This window comes from the organism of the source record quoted next, unplaced genomic scaffold, assembly GCF_019419815.1.
Source record: "Pyrus x bretschneideri cultivar Hongxiangsu unplaced genomic scaffold, Pyrus_bretschneideri_v1 Contig18, whole genome shotgun sequence".
In the NCBI taxonomy this organism is placed as follows: Eukaryota; Viridiplantae; Streptophyta; class Magnoliopsida; order Rosales; family Rosaceae; genus Pyrus; species Pyrus x bretschneideri.
In genome coordinates this window covers 2,079,903-2,106,221 of record NW_025999479.1, presented here as the reverse complement: position 1 = coordinate 2,106,221, position 26,319 = coordinate 2,079,903, and the positions used below count along the sequence as shown (strand labels likewise).

Below are 26,319 nucleotides of genomic sequence, written 5' to 3'. Positions count from 1 at the left end.
AAATTGACTGATCAGTATATATAAACAAAATGAGTATAGGCAAACAACTTCACATAATTTATCTCAGGTTTGGTCTCTGAAATGCCACCATGGCCACGTTAAAGATACCTAATATGTTGTTTTGAAAAAGTATGCATTCCACTAAGTCTTTTCTCTAGTCTCCACACTAAATCTAATTTATGTGGACCTGTAATAGATTTTTGCTTAAAAAAGTTCTCTCAACCATTAAATTCACCTTTTTTGATGGGTTTATAAGATCCTTCAATCAAGATTGGACATGCACTTAAGCATAAAACTTTGTATACCTCGGTGCCTAAATCTTCCATATTCTGATAAGTAGCCTTATCTGAAAATGAGTCCCAAAGATACCCATCCAGTTCCAGGTTCCCCCAAACACTTCAAAAATTCAAGCATTGCCTCATATATTGTTGAGGAAAGGCTTGACGTCGACCTTGACCTTGAGAAAAACAGTGGCCCAGTTAAGAGGTCTCAGTGGGTGCTGAATAGTCCTGAACCCCCAGGTCTATGGCATCAGCTCATGGATTCTGTAAAGGAAACTGTTTCGTTTTGTCGAAAAAAGTACTTATCTCTCAAGAATCAACCAACACTCAAAAATGTAGTCTTTGTGCTGCAGGAGATATTTCCTATTCTTGTATAGGGTAGAAGCTACAACATTTCAAAATTCAAGAATGGTTTAATGGCAGGTCTAATTATAACAAGTCTCTGCGTTCCTTGGGTAACGAAATAAGTTATCGAACATGCATGCATGAAACTATTGAGAAATGATTTCATTTCATCATTTAATGATTAAGTTACAAAGAGTATTTGTAGGAAAGTTAAAATACAACAAACTAACAGAATAAGGTAAATTAAAAAAGGGTAACTTTCCTAACTAACTGTTGACAGCTCTTTAGTAACTTTCTCTTCACACCCCCTTAAGCTAAACGAAGAAGGTTGAAGTGAAAGCTTGGTACGAAGATGAAGAAATCGCTACCTGGGAAGAGCTTTGGTGTGAATGTCAACAATTTGATCCTTGTTGCACACAAACTGAACTAAGAGAAGTTTGGCAAGAACGAGTTCTCTGATGTAGTGATAATCGATCTCGACATGCTTGGTAAGAGCATGAAACATTGGGTTGGAAGCCAATGCAATAGTTGAAATATTGTCATACCAAATCTGAGGTGCAGAATGCAACTGAAACCTAATATCTGTGAATAGTTTGCATATCCATGTCAATTCTGCAGCAGTATAAGCAACGAATCTATACTCGGCCTCTGTGGAGGAACGAGCAACAATATTCTATTTCTTGGCACTCCAACTAATGATAGATGAACTGAGAAAAATACAAAAACCACCAATAGAACGTTGATCCCAAGGACATCTGGCCCAATCAGCATCATAATATGCTCTAATTGGAAGAGGTGAAGTTGATTTGGGAAACCATAAGCCATAGCCAAGAGTTGCTTTTAGATATCGAATGATGCGTTTAATTGCCTGAAAGTGTGGTTCTCGAGGAGAGTGCATAAACTGACACATTAGGTTGACTACAAAGGATAGATCAGGACGGGTCCAAGTAAGATACTGAAGTGCTCCTACTATGGATCTATATTCTTCAGGATTGTGTAATAGAGATCCTGTGAGATCCAATTTAGCAAAACCAAGAGGTGTAAGACAAGGTTTTGCGCCATCCATTTTTGTTCTTTTGAGAAGAACCAAAATATATTTGGATTGATGAAGAAAAATGCCTTTTGAAGATCTGATAACTTCAAAGCCAAGAAAATAGTGCAAATCCCCTAAATCCTTAACTGGAAACTGAGCACTACGTTGAGTAATCACATTAGCACATGTAGTAAAGGAGGGTCATGTGACTATAATGTCATCTACATAGACTAATACCAAAACCAAGATAGGCTGTTTGATGACAAATAAACTGTGATCAGATTGAGAAGCTTGAAACCCCATAGTCAATAATGCACATTGAAGGTTCTCAAACCAGGCTTGTGGTGCTTGCTTTAGACCATAGAGGGACTTTTGTAAATGACAAACATGATTGGGATGGTCTTGATCAATGAAGCTAGGAGGTTGAGTCATGTAGACATTTTTTTTCAAAAAACCATGCAAGAATGCATTGCTGACATCCAATTTATGCAGGAACCAGTTTGATTGAACTGCAAGAGTGAAAAATATTCAAATGGTCACTGGTTTAGCCACTAGGCTAAAGGTGTCACTGTAATTAATACCCTCTTGTGGATTATACCTTTTAGCAACAAGTTTAGCTTTGTATCTGTCCATAGAACCATCAGGTTTTCTTTTGATTCTAAAAACCCACTTACAACCAACAATAATGTAGGTAGAGTCAGGAGGCACAAGTTTCCAGGTTCCAGTGGTTTGCAGGGCATTAAATTCATCCTGCATTGCAGTTCTCCAATGGGAAGACTTGGATGCCTGAATATATGTAGATAGGATAAACTCAGTGTCAAGGTGAGGTAGGAGTAGATGTTTAGTGGCTGTAAATGCTTTAGGTTTGAAGATCTCTGATTTTGATCAAATTTGCATAGGGTGAATAGAGGCAGTGGTAGGTGCAGGATCTGGTAGGGCAAAAGAAGTCGGTGCAAAGTGTGTAAGGGGTGATTGAGATTTTGGTAGGGTAGGAGGAATTGGTGCAGGGTTTGTATTTGAAGTTGAACTTGGGACAACTGTAGGAATTGGAGAGATATGTGTAGATTGGGAAATGGGAAAATACTGAGACGAAGAGTAAAGATTGGGAAAGGTGAAGGAAAATGGGGAGGAATAAGGTGATGAGGAGCCTGTAGAATGTTGGGAGTGAACCTGTAGAAGGTTAGGATTGTGAAAGGGAAATGTGGCTTCATCAAAGTGAACATGTCTGGAAATATAGATGCGATTTGTAGTTGGATCCAAGCATCTATAACCCTTATGAGAAAGGCTGTAACCAATGAAGACACAAGGCTTGCTCTTAGGGTCTAGTTTTGACTGAGTGTAAGGTTTAAGCCAAGGGAAACAGTTGTAATAAAAAATTCTAAGATGTGAATAATCTGGACATTTTTTTAAGCGTTGTTCCCAAGGTGAAGACTTGGACACTGGAGGGAGTCTATTAATCAAATAGACTGTAGTAAGGAAAGGTTCTACCCAGAAATGATGAGGAACCTTAGAAGTAATGAGAAATGTCCTGGTAGTTTCGACAATATGTTTGTGTTTTCTTTCTACACAAACAGATGATTCTTGAAAGCAAAACTATGAAACTCACCCCCCTGAATCAGATCTCAGGGTTCCAATTTTATAACCAGACAAGTCTTCAACAAGTTTTTGAAATTCAGTAAAAGTCTGAAATACATCTGATTTATACTTAGGTGGATACAACCAAGTATACTTTGTAAAATCATCAACAAAGATGACATAAAACTGATAGCCACTTACAGAAAGCAATGGAGCTGGTCCCCAAACATCAACATAAACCAACTCTAAAGGTCTAGATGTATTACAGATTGAATTCTGAAATGGTAACTTGGCACATTTGCCTAGAACACAATTCAAATAGAAAAAAACTATTTAATGGAATTAAAGGTAGGCAAGGTAGAATTTGATAGCACAGATTGCAAAGTCTTGAACATTGGATGCCCCAAACGTTGATGCCAGGTAGTAGGAGAGGCTTTTATTGCAGTATTAGCATGATATGATGTTGAAGATTGAGAATATGCATAGAAAGGATAGAGATCTCGTCGAACACGAGCTCTAAAAAGCATCCTCCCCGTAGTAAGATCCTTGACAATGAAGTCAAAAGAATTTAGAGTCAATGAACACCAATTGTCTCGAAGAAACATATTTGTAGAAAGTAGATCATGCTTTAATTGTGGAACATGCAACACATTGTTTAAATGAAACGTGGCAGTGGGTGTATGAAGAGAAGTAGAGATTGGCAAGATTGACTTTGAAATTATTGTTGAATTGATGAAAACCAACACGATTGCCTCTTTGATCGTAAGAATTATTGTTGTAGCGATTGGATCGATATCGATTTCCACCACAATTGGAAGAATTGTTATGGTGTTGAAAATTGCCTCTGGTGGAATGAGAAGGATTGTTGTGTTGAGTAGTGTATGCTTGAGGTGTAGGAAGCAAGGGAGGGAGATTTGAAGGTGCTTGAGCAGAATTGAGAGCTTGATAGGAGTCAGCAGGGGAAGATCCTTGAGATTGTTTCTTGCGAGCAAGTGCCATTTCTTTGCTAAGCAAGAAGCCATGAAGATCATCAACACAAGTATCAGCCAATCGAAACTGAACCAAGTCCACAAAAGAGTCATATTCATCAGGAAGGCCATTGAGAATGATGAGAAGTAGATATGATCTTCAACTAGAGCACTAGCCGCAGCAAGAGCATCAGTAACCTCCTTGATGCCCTGCAAGTACTCAGAAATTGAGGATGAACCTTTGGTTGCAGATTGAAGATTCGTGCGCAGCTGATGGATGTGAGAACGAGAGACACTGCCAAATTGTTTCTCAAGTTTAAGCTAGAGATCACGCGCAGATTGAACACCAATTGTAAATGGAATTAGATCTTCAAAAAGTGTGGAATTGATCCATATGATGATGTTTTGATCCTTTTCGTATTGGAGATCAAACTCCGAATTCGGAATCAGAATGAGATTTCCAGAAATATCAATAAGAAAACGAGGAGGTGGAGGTTTAGATCCATCAACGATGCCGGTGAGTTTGTAATGGCGAAAGATTGGTTCAAAAAGAGACCTCCACACAAGGTAGTTGTGGCGCTTTAGCTTGGTTTGAATCATGCTACCAATATTGTTGATTGTGATCGAATTGATCGATGATTGAATGGAAGAATTAAGGTTTGTGTTCATCTGAGAAGAGGAAGGATTGGCAGGCGGTGGGCAAGTAGTGTGCACTGGAGAGTGATGACAAGGTTCAATTACTGGAGAAGAAGAGTGAGAGGAATTGGCCGCCATGGATGAACACGAAGAAGAATGGAAGTGATCTGTTTGGTAGGTAAGAAAATGCAAGAAAATTTTCCCAGAAGATCAGGAGTCAGAAGACAGAATTCCTCGTGATACCATATTGAGAAATTATTTCATTTCATCATTTAATGATTAAGTTACAAAGATTATTTATAGGAAAGTTAAAATACAACAAACTAACAAAAAGGGTAACTTTCCTAACTAACTGTTGACAGCTCTTCAGTAACTTTCTCTTCAGAAACAACCCTAATTACTATTATAATTCGTACAGCATAATTACTATAAACTTAATATTTATTTTGCCATGTTACGAGCTTAATATGAGTTTAATGCAGAGTATTGGATATGCAACTTTAGCAAAGCTTAACCCTCAGTTCGGCCTTTGTAAGTCAACTAGTTAACTTATATACTGGTGTTCTAGTGTTTTCTTATTTTCTTTTTTCCCAATATTTGGGAATATAATGTTTCCGTAGCATTTAGTCGCATGGATTTATATAGATGGCAATGGAATTAATTATATTCTAGTCTGTAATTAATTTTCTGGTTCGATATATACATTAATTAATTGTAGATACAAGTGTTGTGCCACCTCTTATTTATGCTGTAATGGGGACTTCAAGAGAGATAGCAATTGGACCCGTGGCTGTTGTTTCACTTCTTTTTCCCTCAATGATCCAGAAGTTACAAGACCCCGGGGGTGATCCTATTGCTTACACCAAGCTCGTCCTCACTGCAACTTTCTTCACTGGTATTTTTCAAGCTGCATTCGGACTCTTCAGGGTATTCGACTGTACTGGATTGGGGTTTCTTGTGGATTTTCTTTCTCACGCTCCAATAGTAGGGTTCGTGGGCAGAGCAGCCATCAGAATCGGTCTTCAACAACTAAAAGGATTACTTGGGATCACTCACTTTCCAACCAATACTGATATTATATCGGTTATGGAAGCTGTTTGGGCATCTTTCCATCACCCTGTATCTTTTACTTTTCTCCAAGGAAAAGAAATGATTCCTTATATTAAAATAATAATCATATAAAAGTTATCCAATCATTCATTTTCTTTTAACTTCAATTGAAGTGGAGTCCTCATGATTTTATCATTGGCTGCTCATTCCTGTGTTTCATCCTAATCTCTAGATTTCTGGTGAATAACACTTCGAACGTGTTAGCTATTATTGTTTTGCAAGCTGTTGCTCTAATTAATTAATGGGGTAACTATTTATTCATTTTACGCACCAAATTTCAATGAACGTACACTTGCAGGGTAATAAAAGGAAGAAGACACTTTTCTGGTTGCCAACCGTTGCTCCTCTCCTATCCGTTATACTATCGACTCTGATTGTTTATCTAACACGAGGAGATAAACATGGAATTAAAATTGTTAAACACATCAAAGATGGCTTGAACCCTAGCTCGATGAATCTGTTACAGCTGAACAGCCCCCATGTTGGGGATGTGGCTAAAGTTGGGCTCATAGTCGCCCTTGTTGCACTCACGGTTTGTATCATACATATTACTGAACAACAAATTAATGAATGGTTTACTAATTTTTATATTTTGTCAAAATACAGGAAGCAATTGCAGTTAGAAGATCCTTCTCATCCATGAAAGGGTACCACAAAGATGGTAACAAAGAAATGATATCAATGGGATTCATGAACATAGTGGGATCCTGTACTTCTTGCTATGTTGCAGCCGGTAAGCATGGATAGAAGAGTACTGACTATGTGCAATATTCTCACCGAACTAACAGTTGTACCATCCTTCTAACACAAATTGCTTCTATTTACAGCTCATTTGACCGTGCTTCTCTAGGACACACATTTTCTTAATTATCACTGTTTTTGCTAAAAGCACTTTTATTCTTAGTAAAACAATTTTTTCGCAAAACTGCGGAAAGCATTTTTTCTCATCTTAAAACGATTTTTAATTGCACTGTCAGACAGTACCACATGGTCACTTGTGATGGTACAAATAACTTCATCAATAAGAATGATACTTCATCAATAATAATTCAGTTCCTTTTCGTTTATATCATGATCATGAACAGGTTCATTCTCGAGTACTGCCGTAAACTTCAGTGCCAGTTGTGAAACTCCAGTGTCAAACGTGGTCATGGCCATTACTGTGATCATATCACTGCAGTTTTTGACAAAGCTCTTGTATTACACACTAACAGCAATCCTTGCTTCAATTATTCTCTCTGCACTGCCCGGACTTATTAACCTGAGTGAAGTCTACAAAATTTGGAAGGTTGATAGGCTAGACTTCTTGGCTTGCATTGGAGCCTTCTTTGGGGTCGTATTTGCGTCCGTGGAGATTGGCCTTCTAGTTGCGGTAACATATAGCTCTCTTAATTACTTTATGTGTGCAACAGTAGATCGATGCATATGTTTGCATATATAATCCATGTATAAAAGTATGACAGGACAGGACCCAATTATTTTTAATTATTATTTTTTGGGTCAGCAAATAGAACACATTTTAATTAATCACAACCCTTAGCCATATGTTTACCAACTTTCCAGAAAAAAAGAAAGAAAAAAGCACCACTACTTTGGAAGGTTGATAGGGTAGACTTTCCTGGCTTGTATAGTGCTTGATGACTTTCTCTTCATCTCACAAAGTATTGTTTTGTTCCCTCACCTCAATCATCGGTCACTCACCGTCAACTCCCCCATCCCTCCCCATCACACCTTGTTCTCCTACCTCCCTCCTGCTGCCCTTCATCTTTCCCAACTCTGAACCATGATTTAGATCTACGAGTATTGGGCTTTATCTTGAATCAAGACCCAACCCGCACAGCCCACTGTTGATCTGGCTTACCAGAAAAATTGGGTGAAGTGTGGAACGATTCACGACGGAACAAGGGTGTTTTACACACACACCCTTCACCCTCCCCCTCCCCCTATTACGTTTGGTGACTTTTCTTGCAGGTGTGGCTATGGTGGCTTTGGCTCTTGGTGGATTGATTCGTGCAATGCTCTCAGATCTGGATCTTGGTTCGGGTGCATTTTTCTGTTTGGTGCGATGTCTTTCTTCGCGGAGGTAACGGCGATTGTGGAGGTGGTGACTGGTTTTTGGCTTTAGGATTTGAAGGTTTCATTGTTTATTGTGTCTTTTGTAGTCTATGGTTTCAAAAAACCGAAAACTAAAAAAAATCGAAAACCGCACGAAACCAAAGCCGAAAAAAACCGAACAAAAACTGCCAAAACCAAACCGAATCGAATCTGGCCAGTTCAGTTTTGATTTCGGTTTTTGAGGTCCGAAAATCGAACCGGACCGAACCGAATAAAAAAAATCATATATAAATAATCAAAAACATGTTAGCATCAGGGTTTGAACCCCTAACCTCCAAGTTGGGTAGTTGCTTCAAGGCAACTTGACTGTAAGCTTTGTGTTGTTATAATTGTACCAGTAATTTATTTATAGGTTTCTAATATTTAACGCTTTATAAAAAATTTTAAGTTACAAACCCTAGCCATCACTCACACTCCCATTTCAGTTTTTCACCTTTTCTCAAACTCTCTCTCTCCCCTCCACTGCTTCCTCCTTGTGTCTTTGCCTTTGCTTCCTCAATCTCTCTCTCTTTCCCCTTCCTCTCTTCCTCCAAATCACTCTCTCCAGTCTTCTCCTGTCTTCCTTGCGGATTCCTTCTTCCAAACCATGATTTTCCCTCCCCCCCCCCTTTCGAATCGGAACCCCTCAGAATTGGGAGATTCTAATCTGGGTTTTCTGATCTCTCACAGGTAATTTTCGAATCAAAGCGAATATGATTTATATTGTGATTTTCTGAATTAAAATGGGTTTTTCTTTTAATTATTTTGTTGGGGTTTTGCATATTATAATCTTCCAATTTGGCAACAGATGCATAAGTGTTGCCATGGCTGACAAGAGGTTTGGGACTAAAGATAAACCCCCAAGGTAAAAATCTCTCCTGGCTGCTATTTAGTTCTATTGGGTTTATTTTCATGGAAAAATCAAAAGATTTAACACATGCATGCGTTTTCTTTGCAAGAGCTCTCGAATCCACAACAAGAAAGACGCACCGACATCCAATAATGTTAGATCCATGGTCAATCGTCCCAGTTCGTATTCACTTGATGCAGAAGTTCCTGCATCTTCACTGCTCAATCGTTGCAGATTTCTTGTAGATTAAAAAAAATTCATGGAAAAAACCGAAAATAAATCAAAACTGAATTGAAAAAAAAACCAAAACAAAAAAAAATTGAACCGAACCGAACTGAACCTAAATTTTGGTTCGGTTTTAGTTTTGGCAAAAAACCGAACCGTTTCAAACCAACCTAGCCCTAGCCTACTGGCCTAAATCAGTGTGGGCCTCTCTTTGTAGTTGAATTTGTAGCTCTCCTTGTTTGGTCTTGTCCTCTATCTTATGTTTACTTTGTTGTGTAGGGCTTTGTGCTCTATTTAGGTTTAGACATTTCTAGCACAAATTGTATCTTCCTTTCATTAATGAAGCTTCATTTTCGACCAAAAAAAAAAAAAGGACACATAAGATAGATATCTACGTAAGTGAATCTCACACCAAATAATAGTGTCAAATGTATCATTTTGTGCAACATTACTCTTGTAAAATAAGTAAAAATAAAAAATAAAAAATAACAATGCCCAAAAATAACTAAAAAGTAGATGAGTAGGAGCAAATAATTTTGAGGTGGAACGCAAACTATAAATTCTTTTATCACACGTAGCCAGTTTGGTACGATATCATTTCATATTACCATTCATAGAATAATTTATCATGTTCCTAGGAGATGGAAGCATATGATTAAATTAATTGAATTGAAGGCATCTCTTTTTTTGGTAAATATTTCTAGGCACCTCTTCCATGAACCGTGTTTCACATGTCAATAGCATTTCATCTTTTTTTTTTTTTGTCACCCAGTGGCGGATCAAGGAAAAATATTTCAGGGGTCACATGTAAAAGTTTACAAAATTTTTTTAGACATATAATAACCTTAAAATTAAACCATAGTTTCATCATTTATAACTTATATAACAAATAACAATACAAGTTACAATAGTCCCTGACGTGATTTCATATTTTGTAAACGTTGCATTATAGCTTCATTGTCAATCGAAGAAAAAACATTACTCTCGATATAAACCACCATGCTATCACTCAACCATTGATCTCTCATTTGTTTACGCATTGGAATCTTCATAATATTCATAGCAGAAGAAAGCTCTCTCCATTGAAACAGTAGCAACTAGTAGAACCAAAGGCAATGTAATTAGCAAGTACACATGATTATATACTCTGATCCTCCCCGTCTCCACGGTTTTTTTTTTTTTTTTTTTTTTTTTTTTTTTTTTTGCAAGGCTACCAATTCCTTTCAATTGAGAAAATTCACTACCTGAACACATATCAAGAATATAATGCCCAAGTTGATCTTCAAGTGCCAAGAGTTGACAAGTAGTAAATTCATTCGGATAAAATGAGCAAAACAAATTAGCTTTTCTTCATCAAAAGCTGAGAATGAATCATCGGGCTCAAACTTGCTAAACAAAGAAGCAACTCTATATTTACCTCATCAAGCAACTATTTAATTCCACAACTTGCTTATCAACAATAGCAACAAAGAGCTCCACATGATAATGATGGATGTTTGTGATTATTTAAGCTCTACGCCGTGATCTCCCTCGAGTAACTTATCCATCATCCATGTGTTTATTTTTTTGGCTCTTGGTGTTTATGTTTTTTATTAAACTAAGGGTCCAAAACTATGTCGTTTTGACAAAGTAATATTTATTATAAATAAAAATAAATAAATAAATAAAAAAAAAAAAAAAAGAAGAGCCACTCTTACAGTTGGAGGGCATATATGAAGCCAACTCCAATCTTTAAAGGAGCACCACCCAAATTATCCATGAACATTCACCGAAGTTCGGAGGGTCAGCACTCAAGTTATCCTTGGACATTCACTGAAGTTCTGGGGGTCACCTGACACACCCCCCCCCCTCCGCCCCTTAATGCATCCAGCTCTGTTGTCACCTACTAATCAAGAAACATATATAGTCACTTTTTGCTAAATTTGATATCAAGAGTTGAGATTAAAACATTTAAAAGTACATTAATTATTCTTATTCTTAATATATTCAATTCCTAATAGGAAACATTCATAGGTCCAGGTGACCAAAAGAATATTTCAATTGATAATCTCTTTTATTCAAATACAACAATCTCCAAAAGCATTTTTTTATAAACATTTTCATTACTTGGGAGAACATTGAAAATTTTATCAAAAAAATGACATGTTTCTTGGAATAGCACTAAAGTGTTAAGATTATAAATCCTACATCGAGGAAAGAAAGGACATTGTATGTACTTATAACTATCAAGCTACTCTTTATATTGCCAATTGGTTTTATGATGACCTTAATTTCTTCGAAAAATTGTTTATAACTTTTAATATTTTAAAACATTTTTTATGTTAAACATTATGAGAATCATTTTAAGTTATTTAGTCTCATAGAAGTAATGCTAAGCATACTTTTACTATCTGATTCTGATACTTTTTACCACTGACAAAATATATATGCATCTATATATGTTTGGTAGGCATCTCTTTAACGATGTTTATGCACAAAAGATGTCTCTAACAGTTAATTGTATGTTTTGATCAGGTGACCATATCATTCACAAAGATTATTATCATCTCAATTCGATCGGGCAGAGAAACTCTTGGAAAACTTCCTGGAACTGAAACGTTTTGCAACATTGCACAATATCCCATGGCTATTAAAATTCCTGGAGTCATAATAATACGTGTCAAGTCTACCATGTTTTGTTTTGCAAATGCCAATTTGGTTAGAGAAAGGTATTTATTTAATTGTAGAAATATATATATATATATAGTATGAATCTTCTCTCTTTTTTTTTTTTCTTCTTTTTTTTATTTTTTTTTTGTGAATAAGATTTAATAAATCTTAAAAACATATATACGAAGATTAACACGTGTTTGTATTGTATTGTAAATGCAAGGATTGTAAGGTGGATAACTGCAAAGAAAGGGGAGGACACCAAGGGACATACCAAAGAGCCCATTCAACTCGTAATTCTTGACATTCTAGTAAGTGGCTAAACGAAAAAAATTAGAGACAATTTCTTTAGAGTCTTAGATACTAAAACTATAGTCATTCTCTATGTCCATTTAATTATATTTATTCTTATAGAAAAATACTCTAATCTCACTAAATTCTAAGAGTAGTGCTATTCACACACTCATTCGCTCTTAATTTTCGGCCGTCAGATTGAATGAATTATAAAATATCAATGGCAAAAAATTAACAACGGTGTGTGGAAGATAAAAAATTAAGTGTGTAAATAGTACTTTCCAATTCTAAACCCAAAATGATTAACCCTTATACATATCCCAAAAGACTAAATTTGTAAACTAAATTTTGTAAACTAAATGACATGAAAAAGTTGATGATTAGATTGTTATTTACGTGTTGATTAACATGTTTATTTCGTATTGGTGACACATCATTTAGTTTAGTATGGACACAAATGTTTTTACTATTTGCTCATAGACATGTACATAAGTGCTCGGTCCCATATATAGTTGTGTTCAATGGTAAAAGAGCATAAATACAAAGTATTTGGCTGACATAAGAATTATGGACGAATGCCAAGAGGATCCTTTCCGGATTCTCTTTGTGAGGATCCCGGGGATCCTCCAATTACGTTCGTTCGTTGTACATCGTGTGGTAAAAAATTATTGTAAATTTTTTTATTTAAAATTGAATATAAATAGTATCTGACGAAAACTGGCTGCACAATATATGATAAACGGATGTGATTGGATGATCTCTAGGATCCTCACAAAAAGGATCCGGAAAGGATCCTCATTCGGACAAATGGATTTCTATTAGGAAAGTACAAATTTCAATTTTGAAAACACAATTATTTAAAATTTGTTTGTAGGCCTATGACATTATTTTCTTTAATGCACTATTATTAGTCATTACAAATTTCAGTATAAGGACAGCTATTCCATTTAGCATATATGTGCCATTGACTGTACATATACAGTGTATATGCATATATGTATATGTGTGTGTACACACACACATATATACATATATAAACATGCACATAATTGTGCACATATGCAGTTCAAGAGATTTATAACCTCCTCTCCTTTGATTTTCCCCCTTTCTATATGACAGATTTGATTAACATTGATACATCGGGAATAGCTACTCTAGAGGAGCTGCATGAGAATTTGATCTCCGAAGGAATTGAGGTAAGACATCGATTTTTCTCCCTTCTGGTATAAGCGCGCGCACACGCCCTACATGTTTATATTATTTGTGTTTACAGTGTCCTTTGCGTTTTTAAACTTGTGACCTGTCGCTCTGTATCTCAGTTAGCCATTGCAAAACCCTAGGTGGCAAGTCATTCACAAATTAAAGCTGTCCAACTTTGGGGAAACAATTGGAGGAATTGTCTTCTTGACGGTCGGAGAAGCAGTGGACGCGAGATCCAGTGAAAAAATGGCCATCACTTGCTAATGCAAGTAGCTATACCTACAGCTTTTGGATAAACGCTCGGTCTTTCTCATTTAGGTCTCATGTTTGTCGCTTGTCATGTGTGCTAGCTCCCATCCCACTTATGTACATAGATATGTAGATGGGACACGTATGAATAATGAGAAGATGATTTCAATCTTCTCGCTCTCTCCTCGTTCACAAATAGCTAGACAATAAATGTTTGGCTTTATTGTTGCAACTTGATCTGCCACTGGCGCTAGGTTATATTGTTGTGGATTTGTGATACAATTGTAAGGGATGTGTGTGACATATTAATGCAATAAAAACTTTGTTCTAAGTAATGTTTCGTACATGTAATGTAGTGATCTGTGTTTCGAATCATATGTATTTTGCTAAATCTGCGGATGTAATGATGGGTAGTTATGTTGAGAGGACCAACAGTGAAGACTGGGTAAAGTTAATTTCCATATATTATTTGTGTCCCTGCCACTATGATTGGTTGGCTCAAACCACCATTGAAATATCGTCAACCATTGAAACCAACCGTACGAAGTGCCCAACTCAAGGGATAATATAATTGGGAGGCTCCTACATATGGTACGTAGTTAACAGGTTGTGTCCGCTTTGTATCAATTTGTGGTTCTATATATAAAATACTAGTTAACTATCTGTGTCAAAATGGATCAAACACAAATAAACTTCATTGTTTTCTTCACAGGATACTTATTAAACTGGTTTTATGTATAGTATGTGCTAGAACCGAGTTACATGATGAAAACTCATTGCTCATTTATAATTCGTGTGAGCTAGTCGATGATGTGATGTGAAGAATTATCTCATCATATCGAAAATTTGGGTTGCTCTTTTTTATTACCAATTACTTTGATGGTGCAACATCAACTTCCTTCAATATTCGTGTTTGTTTTAACTAATGTAAACTAAAACCCACTAAGTCGAATCAAGTTATGTACAAAGAAATAAGACGGAAAGAGGCAAAAAGAAAAACAGCCTTAAAAGGGCAGAATAGGGTGACTATGGTCTTCATTTAAAAAATAAAAAATAAAAAATAAAAAAAAGGTTGAATCAATTAATCGAAGGTTAAGCTGTTGTTATTGTTTGCTAATTTATTTTCCTCCCTAAGTTCTGAAAGGCAAACATCTTTAACAAAAGCTTCTTAATTCCCCTTTCTGTGATTTTGATGGCAGGCAGTTTACCAAGAGGTCATCTGCAACTTGTTGAAATGGACATCCTTCGCGGTCTCACCGTAGTAGGGAATGAGAATGCTTGAGGATGTTGTTAAGAGGCTGATTTCCTTGGGCTCTACACAACAGATTCTTTACCCTTTCAGTCATCTGCTTTCAAAATTCAAAATTAATGTTCAATTAATCTCACTTTTATTAAGAATTTTAGTTAAAGATATTAGATTATAGTAATTAAAACCTTTGCCAAGCCCCCCCTTGAGGCATATGGAACAGCTCTATGAGAACCAATAGAAGCAGTAGTTGTTGGAGACTTGCGGCTAGTTTCTTCTCTGCATGGCAATTTCCCGCTACTTCTACTCCGCGTTGTGATCGTTGAAGAGCCAGGCCAGTTTCCATTTAATACACCGGGGAGGCTCGCTTCCTATTTCCACACAATCATACAAACATACAGAAACATCAATCACAAGGCTACTAATCAAGTTTAAGGGCTAATTTTCATTCCATTAACTGAAAATTAGATGAAATTAAAAAAGATACATATATATATGTATCTTCTTGTGGTAGTACCAAAAAGAGCACGGTTGCACAGTTCTTGAGGACCTCCAGGTTCATCCTTACGTCTTCAAGGCTCCTATATATGTTTGAACAATTACATAAACATAAAATTAAACATGAATTTCTGACATAACATTATTGACTTAATAAAATTTAGCACCCGACAAATTAAAATGTATTGCATGCCAACCTGTGCTTTTGCTGCCCAAGATTGAAGTATGATGCCAATGTTGCCATCTAAACATATATGCATAGATCAAGTAAGATTGGCTTTGCAGCCAAACGTTATTAAAGTTAAAAGTAAGTAAATTTCACGGTCCCAATTTGTAATTAACATTTACGTTTACCTTCATATTTCCAGCTCTTCTTCCAAACTTACCAGTTAACACACCTAAAGAATCAATCATCCCAACTGGCTGAGGTGCAGGCCTACCGATCTCTGCAAAGGCCTCCTTAATCCTAACACAATCGAATCTTCGAATGTTGTGGCCCGCCCACACCCTGCCATTTAACATGCTGAATATCTTATCGGCAACTTCCTCAAACAAGGGTGCATCTACAACAGTTTCCTGTGTGATCCCCTCGGACCGGCCAGACCTCAATGCCACAGCAGACAAGTCCCCCGGTCTAATGAGCGTGCTATAACTTTCCAGCTCAACAAGCTTCTGAGGGCAAACTACAATTGCACCAAACTCTAAAACCCAGAACCTTTGTCCGGCTCTATTGGGTACATTTGTTTCTATGTCAAAGAACACAATCTCTGTTGTGCCTTGTTTGGATGATGACGTAGAAGCATCCATTTTGATCAGGGTGTAGCTAGTTTTTTCCGTCTTTCGGGTTTCCGGATTTTGGTAGTTTTTGTCATCGTATGTGCAGGTTATATATAACGAAAAGAAATGAGAAAGGCCAGAGTTGAAGAAAGAGTATTCCTCCTATTTGAGATTGATTTACTTGTGGTGTAAGTCAAGAGCTTAGGCTTTGGCTTTGGCTTTGGATGAGGGGGTCCTTTAGTCCTTAGCTTCCTGAAGATGTCATGCACAAAAGCACTTCCGGGGATTTTCTTTTTCCTCCGGTTATTGTATTGCTTTTGAAACGGTAACCTTTTGGGGGAGCCTTCCTCTGGACAAGTAATCTTAACCCATTACAATTGAAGGCCTTGCTGATTATGTTGGAGTATTTGAAGCATACACTACTACAAAAGGGCCTTATAGTGTCAGTAGGTGGTGTCGGTTTAATATAATATAGTGGCGGACAAGACAGTTGCGACACTAACTAAACATGATGTCGGATTTATTGTCGCTTATAAGCGTCATAAAATGTCTACGTCGCTTTTAAACCGACGTAAACATTTAATGTCGCTTATAACCGACATATGTTTTAATAATTTTTAAATATTGGCGTCACTTTAAACAAAACAGTGTCGCTTTTAAGCGACACAAAGTATGGGTGTCGCTTAAGGGACATAAAGTATTGTTTTTAAATATTTTAAAGCCTGTGTCGGTTCTGAGCAACATAGTTTTTAGTTTTTTTTAAATATTTTGAAACCTGGTGTGGGTTGTAAGCGACAAATTGATGGTTTTTATGTACTCTCCCCCGTGTTTTCATCTTCATCTCTTGCATTTTTCTTATTCGTTCTTCCAATTTTTCTTTTTAGTTTTTTTTTAAATAACCGTTAAATCGTGATCTCTGAATGTTTGTTTTTTGCAATTTTTGGCGTATACGATCTCGAAGTATATACAAACATATTTGACGGTTCGATTGTTGAAACTAGTTTAGTAGAATGTGTTTCCCATCAAAACAATAGATTAACTAACACTTAAGTGTTTATTCGTACTTTCATTAAGTATAACATAAGATTTTGTGGTATCCACTAATGTAAATATTTTAAATTGAAGATCGAGTTCATTCATTGTATTCATATAGGGTCAAGGAATGCAGCTATAAAAAATCATCAAAATCGGAGTTAAAATCACTGTTAAATTGTGGTTTTTCGTTGATAACTGTCGAAAAGTTTTGTCCCGTTACTTGATCTCTGAATATTTGTTTTTTTTTCGATTTTTGGCGTATGCAATCTCGAAGCATATATAAACAAGTTTGATGGTTGGATCATTGAAATTAGTTTTGTAGAATGTGTATCCTATCAAAACGATAGATTCACTAACACTTAGAATTTATTTATACTTTCATTAAGTATAACATAAGATTTTGTGGTATCCACTAGTGTAAATATTTTAAATTGAAGATCGAATTCATTCATTGTGTTCATATAGGGTCAAGGAGTGTAGCTGTAAAAAATCATCTAAATCGGAGTTAAAATAACCGTTAAATAGTGATTTTTCGTTTATAACCGTCGAAAAGTTTTATCCCGTTACTTGATCTCTGAATGTTTGTTTTTTGCCATTTTTGATGTATGTGCTCTGGAAGCATATATAAACAAGTTTGATGGTTGGATCGTTGAAATTAGTTTCGTAGAATTCGTATCCCATCAAAACGATTGATTCACTAACACTTACAATTTATTTATACTTTCATTAAATATAACATAAGATTTTGTGGTATCCACTAGTGTAAATATTTTAAATTGAAGATCGAATTCATTCATTGTATTCATATAGGGTTAAGGAGTGTAGCTGTAAAAAATCATCAAAATTGGAGTTAAAATAACTGTTAAATCGTGATTTTTCATTTATAACCGTCGAAAAGTTTTGTACCGTTACTTGATATCTGAATGTTTATTTTTTGCCATTTTTGGCGTATGCGATCTTGAAGCATATACAAACAAGTTTGTCGGTTGGATCGTTGAAATTAGTTTCGTAATATGCGTATCCCATCAAAACGATAGATTCACTAACACTTAGAGTTTATTTATACTTTTGTTAAGTATAACATAAGATTTTGCGGTATCTACTAGTGTAAATATTTTAAATTGAAGATCGAATTCATCCATTGTATTCATATAGGATCAAGGAGTGTAGTTATAAAAAATAATCAAAATCGGAGTTAAAATAACCGTTAAATCGTGATTTTTTGTTTATAACCATCGAAAAGTTTTGTCCCGTTACTTGATCTCTGAATGTTTGTTTTTTGTGATTTTTGGAGTATACGATCTCGAAGCATATATAAACAATTTTGATGGTTGGATCGTAGAAATTAGTTTCGAAGGATGCGTATCCCATCAAAACGATAGATTCACTAACACTTAGAGTTTATTTATACTTTCATCAAGTATAACATAAGATTTTGTGGTATCCACTTCTGTAAATATTTTAAATTGACGATCAAATTAGTTCATTGTATTCATATAGGATGAAGGAGTGTAACTGTAAAAAATCATCAAAATCGAAATTAAAATAACCGTTAAATCGTGATTTTTCGTTTATAACTGTCGAAAAGTTTTGTACCGTTACTTGATCTCTGAATGTTTGTTTTTTGCGATTTTTGGTGTATGCGATCTCGAAGCATATACAAACAAGTTTGACAATTGGATCGTTGAAATTAGTTTCGTAATATGTGTATCCCATCAAAACGATAGATTCACTAACACTTAGAGTTTATTTATACTTTCATTGAGTATAACATAAGATTTTGTGGTATCCACTAGTATAAATATTTTAAAATGAAGATTGAATTCATTTATTATATTCATATAGGATCAATAAGTGTAGCTATAAAAAATAATCAAAATCAGAGTTAAAATATATTAATTAATTTTATGTATTTTAAGTATTAATTAGACTATGTTTCAATTAGAATGTGACGATATTTTATAATAAAATTATATTTCTGTTTTTTTATTAAGTATTTTATTTGTTAAAATCTTAAAATGTTGGTGTCGGTTTTAAGCGACGCTATCATTTTTAATTCGACGCGAGTTTCATTAAACCGACGCTACGTGAATTTTAAAAAGTGTGTCAGAAGTTAGTGTCGGTTTAGACCGACACCAACATTAATTTAAACCGACGCTGTGATTTCCAATAAAGAATGTCAGACTTCACGTGACTCTCTCTCTTTTACACACACATCAGAGTCACATCATTTTTTATTTTCTTTCTCTTTGGTCGGTTCCTCACATGGGTTCTTTATCTTTCTCTGACACACATGCCTCATTTCTCTCACATTATTTTTTTTTAACTGGTTCTTCTTCACCCTCTTTTCCGTCTCCATAATGTCTCTCTGTACCCACACTCAAGCTTCTTTCATCCTTCTCTCTCTCATTCCTATTCTCTCTCTTTTTCCTCGACTTCTCCATTTCCCATCCCTCCATTTTCTTCTCTTTTGGGCGGGATATTTCCCCTCCATTTTTTAAACGAAAAAGAGGATATCAGTCTCCTTATTTCAAGAGGCTCACCTCCCTCATTTATCTCTCCCTTCTTCCAAGCACACCCTAAAACTACAGCTTCTCTCTCCACATTTTCTCATATCCTAACCTCCTTTTCTGCAAACCAAACCTTAATCTTCCATCATCAACCCCTAAGACCTTGCAACCATGGATTTATTGCATCACCAGAAGGGTAGCAACACCGATCTTGGTGCCGACACACTCAGGTAAACTTCTCACCCTCCTTTGCCGATTCATGCACTCAGGTTCACGGATTGAAATATACCATACAAGAAAAAAATCTTCAACTCCTCATGCTTGTGTTGTTTCTTTTGCAGGGACCCGAGATCTGTACAAAAAAAAAAAAAAAAAAAAAAGACGATGCACCACTGGTACAGCCCCAAATCGCATCTCAAGGAAAAACCACCAGAGAATTGTCTCCGTTCTAGATCCGTCATTTAAAGGTAAAACAACAAAATCTATTCTAATTGGATGATTTCGTGGTGAAAAGGTAGGAAGAATAAGTGGAACTTTTGATGTATTCATAATCTTCCATGTAGCTATTAATATGTGAATGCTAAGCAGTCTAATGCATGACTCACTAAAGCTATAATCTCCACTGAGCTCCTCTTTTATGTTCTTGTTCAGTAAGATCAACAGTTCGAAAATCCATATAAAAATTCATGCATGTTCATTTTGGATCTGAAGATCAAGGACACTGGAAATTTCAGATCCATAATTTTTGAAAGGTATAAAACCTGAATTTAATCTATAGAGATTAGAGCCCTAATGTTGAAGTAGTAAAGTATTTGAGCATTGATCTGATGGCAAGCATGGTTGCATGGAGCTACTAGTATTATATATGGCAGCATGGAGCTAAAGAATCTGTGGTCTTCGACAAAGGCAAGCACGAGAACGCATCATGGCAGCTGCTAGTATTATACGCAAGCATGGAGCTCTGATTAGTATTATATGTAATTGTTAGTTTTTTTATCTTCATCTTGTAACCGGTTCTCTAATAGCTTTGTACTTACTTGTTTATATGAAATAGAATGCATTTAACAAGAAATTCTACACCCAAAGACCTCAGTTGAATTCTTGAATAAATTAATTGAAATTTATTATTTTGGTTATATAATTTTTTTTAGGTACAATTAATTGAAAACGAATGCAGAGACAGATTTCCAAATATTTTTATTACTCTTAACAAAGGTGGTGTCGGTTAAAACCGATACTAGTTTGCATATTTTATTTATTTAATTGTTATCTGACGTCGGTTAAGGGATATTTTATTTGTTTAATTTTATCACGATGTTGGTTAAAACCGACAGTAGGTTGAATATTTTATAGTTGAATTACTAGTACACGTCGCTTTAAACCGACGTAATGTTGAAGTATGCGTCGCTTTAAACTGACGCAATGTTGAAGTATACGTCACTTTAAACCGACGTCAACATTAGTGTCGCTTTTAACCGACGTTGTGTAGTGGCGGATTAAGCGAACAAACCGACATTGAAGCCCTTTCGTGACGGTAGCATTAGCATCGCTATTATAATCTGACATTACATTGTTTTATGTCAGATTTTTGCCATAGTTCCTACAAAAATTGGATTTCTTGTCGCTTTTTACTGCGCCGGTGATAGCCTATATTGTAGTAGTGATAGTCTACTAGGAGGACAGGAATATGTCTACAAGATGCATGTTGTGAATGTGAATAAGAAAAGTTCTAGTTTACGCAAACGTGATTAGGTGAGTTGATCAAAGCATTGTATCTATTCCTTGCACTCAAGTTATAATCCACCTCTAGTAAACAAAAATAGTTTATAATAGTGAACAATGCTTGGAGCCACTCCTCATTCCATAACGGCATGACATCATTTCATTTTACAAATGTCATATTCGAAGTCTTTATCATATAAAGATCACCTTTAAAAAAAATTCATGCAATTTGGAGACTAACTAATAATAACAAGTAACATCCTCAAGATAGAAAGTTAATTTGTTTAACACATATAGATGTCTAAACGATCTTCAAATTGATTAATGTCTAAACGGTGTTCAAATTGATTAAACTTTTTTAGTGATGATCTTTAGATTGTGATAAAAATAAAAAATAAAAAAAAGGGAATAGTTCCGCCATGAGATTTGTATAGTAAATTGATGCCACGTCGACATTAAAGGAAGAATGGTTCCTTCATCCAAATGCTAGGAATAGATCATCAAGTTGTGTGAACGTTAGGATAAAAGAATAAACAAATGTTGTAAATGAAGGTTTGTATGTCCATAGTAATAGGCAACCAAATATGATCGTAGCTTTACAATGTTGTCAAAAAAAAAAAGTTCTGGTAAGATTGTTAAGTTGATAAACATGGTCAACTAGATATATGACCAAGGAAGAATGCAAACCTCTATATAAAGAGGCATTTGCGTTGAAGAAAACAACACAAAAGAAGAGAAAAACATATGGAAGAAAGTAAACAAAGAGAGAAAAGAAAGAAGAGATGCACGAGAAAATACCAATGAGTCAAGCGAGAGAGGAGAGAAAATAGTGAGCGTTATATTTTACTCCCATTATTTCAAATAATAAAGAAAATCCTACTGCTGTCCTGAGGACATATGCACACTTGCCGAACCTCAAAAATAGTATTTTATTTACTTTATATTCTATTGCACACATATCCTCAAGTTGACAACAATAAAAACTTTATTTTTCCTTTTTTACCATTGCATACGACCAACATGTGGAGAAGGAAAACGCATAACTTAAGCATATAGAATACAAGTTGATAAAGTTCTCAAACTGTGGCCATTTTATTTCCAATATTTCCAGATATTCCACTGAAAATGTCGGATTTCATTAGTTTTTCCAGTAAGAAAAACCCAGTCAAAAAATGAGTTTCGAATTCTTGAAATCCCATTCAACGAAACAAACACGCCTGTGTTTACATTACTATTAAATACAACGCCGGAAGAATTATTTTAGACGTCCCCGACGTGACCAACTTATGCATAACTTCGAAACAGATAGTAGAATACAGAGTTACAACATGTAGAACAGTGGCAATACCGGAAACATTTTAGTTTTCGTTAAACACCGACTGAGGGCTTTAGTTCAACAAGTGCTTTCTTAATTCTCTCCACAGCTGCCTGTAGGGTGGGAAGGGATGCTGCATAGGAGATTCGTATGCACGTATCATCTCCAAACGCATCTCCTGGTACTAGCGCAACCTGTAAATGAACAACCCATGTCAGCATTTTATTACATCATCGACATTTCAAACTAGCATAGCTATTAGAATATTGATTTTCCAAAATAGCAGTCGACAAGCAGAAGTGATGCATACCTGGCCCTTGTCAAGTAGGTAACGGCATAAGGACTCTGAATTCTCAATTTTACCAAATCCTTTAGCCTCCATTCCATAGTAAGCACTGAAATTTATGAAGAGATAGAAAGCTCCCTGAAAGTGAGAAGCGAGACAATGAAGAAATTTGGATAGCAAGGAAAATAAAAAGAGAAATTAACAGATGCACAAAATTAATCCGTCAAAGGACTTGTATACTCCAAGACAAGGGGGAAAAAAGAAACAGAGAAAAACATTGGGGAAATAAACAGATCATTAAGTTGGTACCCTGGGTTCTGAAATCCTGACGCCTGAAAGTTCGCCAAAGCTTTTGACCATGAAATCCCGTCGCTCCCTGAATGCTTTAACCATAGTAGCAACTGCCTCTCCACCAGCATAACCGAGACCTAAGGCGGCAACTCCTGCTTTCTGTGATATACTACTGGCACCTGAGGTGAACTATATGCCATATTACACTGGGATTAGCTGTGTAGCAAACTGCAAAAACAAAAACACATATGCATATGTACATATATATTGACATCTAAAAGCTTATTCAAGTACTTAGGGATGTCCAAATATAAACCTCCAAAGTAGGTGAAATCATATTATCCCTGATTTCTTTCAATAACCGCTTTCCTAAAACAATGATAACAATTACTCGTCCATCACCTTAACTTGGGTTGGAACTTGGAAACAAGAACCCTGTCCCACAAGTAATAAACTGTATATACAAATTAACTAGTCAAATGGAAGAGAAACCAAAAACTCATTTGCAGTAGGAACTTAAGAAGAAATGAACTAGTCAAATGGCTGAGAGTACAAAATGGAACACCTAACAGAGTTCCGTTAAAGAATATTTGAATATGAAAATAAATAAATCAGTTGTAAATGCATGGAAAGGAAAGTGAATTCAAAAAATCAGTTGTAAATCAGTTGTAAATGCATGGAAAGAAGAAATTTTGAATACCACAGCTAGTAAGAAACGTGCCATCATCACATGTTAAATGACGTGAAGATATATTTGGAAGATGTATGGTACAAAATACCTGACTCTGGAGCGTTCCACATGCCGTAACAAAGTGTTTAGGCCCGGCAATATATCCAAGTCGCCAACCAGTCATTGCAAAAGCCTAGAAAAGTACCACCTTATGAATGTCAACCTTCAGCATCAGACCTACCACTCAGGGTTTTATTTTTCACCAGTCTAGAATCTAGATTTAACATGGAAACACCACCTTTGCAGAAAAGGAGCATAAAATCAACGCAGTGTTAACAATATGGTTACCTTGGAAAAGCCATTGACTGTCAGAGTCCTCTCCCACATGCCTGGCAAGGATGCAAAGCTTGTGTGAGTTGCCGGTGCGAAAATTATGTGTTCATATGTTTCATCAGAAATAACCTGAATGAAACAGTAGTGGAAACCTCAGGTTTCAAATGTTAAGGTGCAGGCAATAAAGTACAGGTCTTTCAGTTCAGGTAGAGTGAGGGTACCAAAAGCCTGGGATGCTTTGCTACAATCTTAGCAATCTCTTGAAGCAAACTCTTGGGGTAAACAGACCCTGTGGGGTTGGATGGAGAACAAAGAATCAACAGTCTTGACTTCTCCGTGAGTTTGGATTCGAGAAGTTTTGGATCCAAGAGAAAATCATTGGAGATGCTCGTTGGAAGAATCACAGGAGTTGCATCAGCCAGCCCTGCCATTTCAGTGTAACTCACCCAAAATGGAGCTGGAATTATAACCTGTGAGTTATCCGTAAATGTGTGTCACCTTCACAAGTATTCAATGGAATGCAACTATAACCACTAGCATATACACCAAAACAGAAAAATGAAGATAAAGACCATTCCTTAATCATCGGGCCAACTTGGTTTCTCTGCACTAACATACTTCCAAATCGAAATTCAAGGACATCATGGAAAATGAGATAATGAATTCATATTAAGATACCTAGCCTAATGTTGATTTCATGAGTAATAGATATAGAGAAAGTAACCTCGTCTCCTGGGGAACAAACTGCAAGCACAGCTTGAACGATGCTCTGCTTGGCTCCATTGCTAACTAGGATCTGATCCGGTGTGTAAGTTATCCCATTCTCCTCTAAGAAAATATAAATCGTCACTACTTACAACTCCGGTTCTCAAACCATATAACATATAACATATATCTCAACATTCAAGAACGAGAACAAGAAAGAAAAACCGAAAAAGCCGAACCTTTGAGCTTATGACAAATTGCTTGGCGCAGCTCCAAAGTTCCTGCATTTGGTGTGTACCTCGTGAATCCTTCACGAATCGCATTAATACCGGCCTTTGAAAACAAAAATATAAGTAAATATATTGAAAACAACCCATAATTCGCAACTGGGAATTGACACAAAGAAAGATATGGAATGAAAAGGTGGAAGAAGAAGGTACCTCAGCTATGACGGAAGGGGTATCGAAATCAGGTTCACCGGCAGCCAATCGAATGACGGGCACTCCGGCTTGCACGAGAGCCGTGGCCTGGTCAGTAATGGCAACAGTCTTGGAAGGCTTGACGGAGTTGACTCGTGGGCTCAGAGAAACGTCAACTTCCACTTGGCTCTGGTCATTCCCACTCGCTGCCGCTGCCATCACCACTCCTCCTCTTGATTTACTCTGACTGTTGCAGCGATGCTTAAGAGGAAGCACACGAGGCTGACAAGGAAAATAAACGGATTTCGGGTCTGCACCCAAATTGGATCCGGGGATGCGGGTTTCGAAACTGAGACGGGCAATGCCGGAGGAGGAGGAGGAGGAGGTTTGGAGGGAAAAGGCGGCCATTGGGGCTTGGGGAGGAGGTGGTGTTGTTGGAATTGGATTCCTCCTCCAAATTGGATTTTGGTAGTTTTTGTCATCGTATGTGCAGGTTATATATAACGAAAAGAAATGAGAAAGGCCAGAGTTGAAGAAAGAGTATTCCTCCTATTTGAGATTGCTTTACTTGTGGTGCAAGTCAAGAGCTTAGGCTTTGGCTTTGGCTTTGGATGAGGGGGTCCTTTAGTCCTTAGCTTCCTGAAGATGTCATGCACAAAAGCACTTCCGGGGAATTTCTTTTCCTCCGGTTATTGTATTGCTTTTGAAACGGTAACCTTTTGGGGGAGCCTTCCTTTGGACAAGTAATCTTAACCCATTACAATTGAAGGCCTTGCTGATTATGTTGGAGTATTTGAAGCATAGTCTACTAGGAGGACAGGAATATGTCTACAAGATGTATTGGAAGTCCAAGCCGTCCTAGCTTGTCACAAGCCGTCCTACCTTGTCTCCTAGCCGTCCTACCTTGTCTCCTACCTTGTCCAAGCCGTCCTACCTTGTCCAAGCTACACAACAAGCCGTCCTACCTTGTCTCCTAGCCGTCCTACCTTGTCTCCTACCTTGT

The 26,319-nt window shown here is 36.5% G+C and overlaps 2 protein-coding genes, 1 long non-coding RNA gene and 1 pseudogene across 3 annotated transcripts; 2 read left to right on the top strand and 2 right to left on the bottom strand.

Annotated features, from left to right (window-relative positions):
• Positions 1-352: 352 nt before the first annotated feature.
• Positions 353-13,524, top strand: LOC103959300 (annotated as a pseudogene).
• Positions 13,525-14,515: 991 nt separating this feature from the next.
• Positions 14,516-16,097, bottom strand: LOC103959278 (protein NEN4-like). Its single transcript, XM_009371628.3, has 5 exons — positions 15,608-16,097; positions 15,451-15,497; positions 15,273-15,336; positions 14,944-15,126; positions 14,516-14,855 (listed from the first exon to the last, which is right to left on the bottom strand). The coding sequence occupies exons 1-5, from the start codon at positions 16,058-16,060 to the stop codon at positions 14,763-14,765; spliced, it is 840 nt and encodes a 279-aa protein (XP_009369903.1). The 5' UTR covers positions 16,061-16,097; the 3' UTR covers positions 14,516-14,762.
• Positions 16,098-19,210: 3,113 nt separating this feature from the next.
• LOC108868081 lies at positions 19,211-20,647 on the top strand. Its single transcript, XR_007257547.1, has 2 exons — positions 19,211-19,805; positions 19,917-20,647. It is a non-coding gene; the product is annotated as an uncharacterized LOC108868081 (long non-coding RNA).
• Positions 20,648-22,470: 1,823 nt separating this feature from the next.
• On the bottom strand, positions 22,471-25,799 carry LOC103959279 (bifunctional aspartate aminotransferase and glutamate/aspartate-prephenate aminotransferase-like). The gene is made up of 9 exons (XM_009371629.3): positions 25,338-25,799; positions 25,137-25,230; positions 24,917-25,020; positions 24,414-24,662; positions 24,208-24,321; positions 23,969-24,052; positions 23,208-23,378; positions 22,923-23,036; positions 22,471-22,806 (listed from the first exon to the last, which is right to left on the bottom strand). The coding sequence occupies exons 1-9, from the start codon at positions 25,722-25,724 to the stop codon at positions 22,666-22,668; spliced, it is 1,458 nt and encodes a 485-aa protein (XP_009369904.1). The 5' UTR covers positions 25,725-25,799; the 3' UTR covers positions 22,471-22,665.
• Between the last annotated feature and the right edge of the window lie 520 nt (positions 25,800-26,319).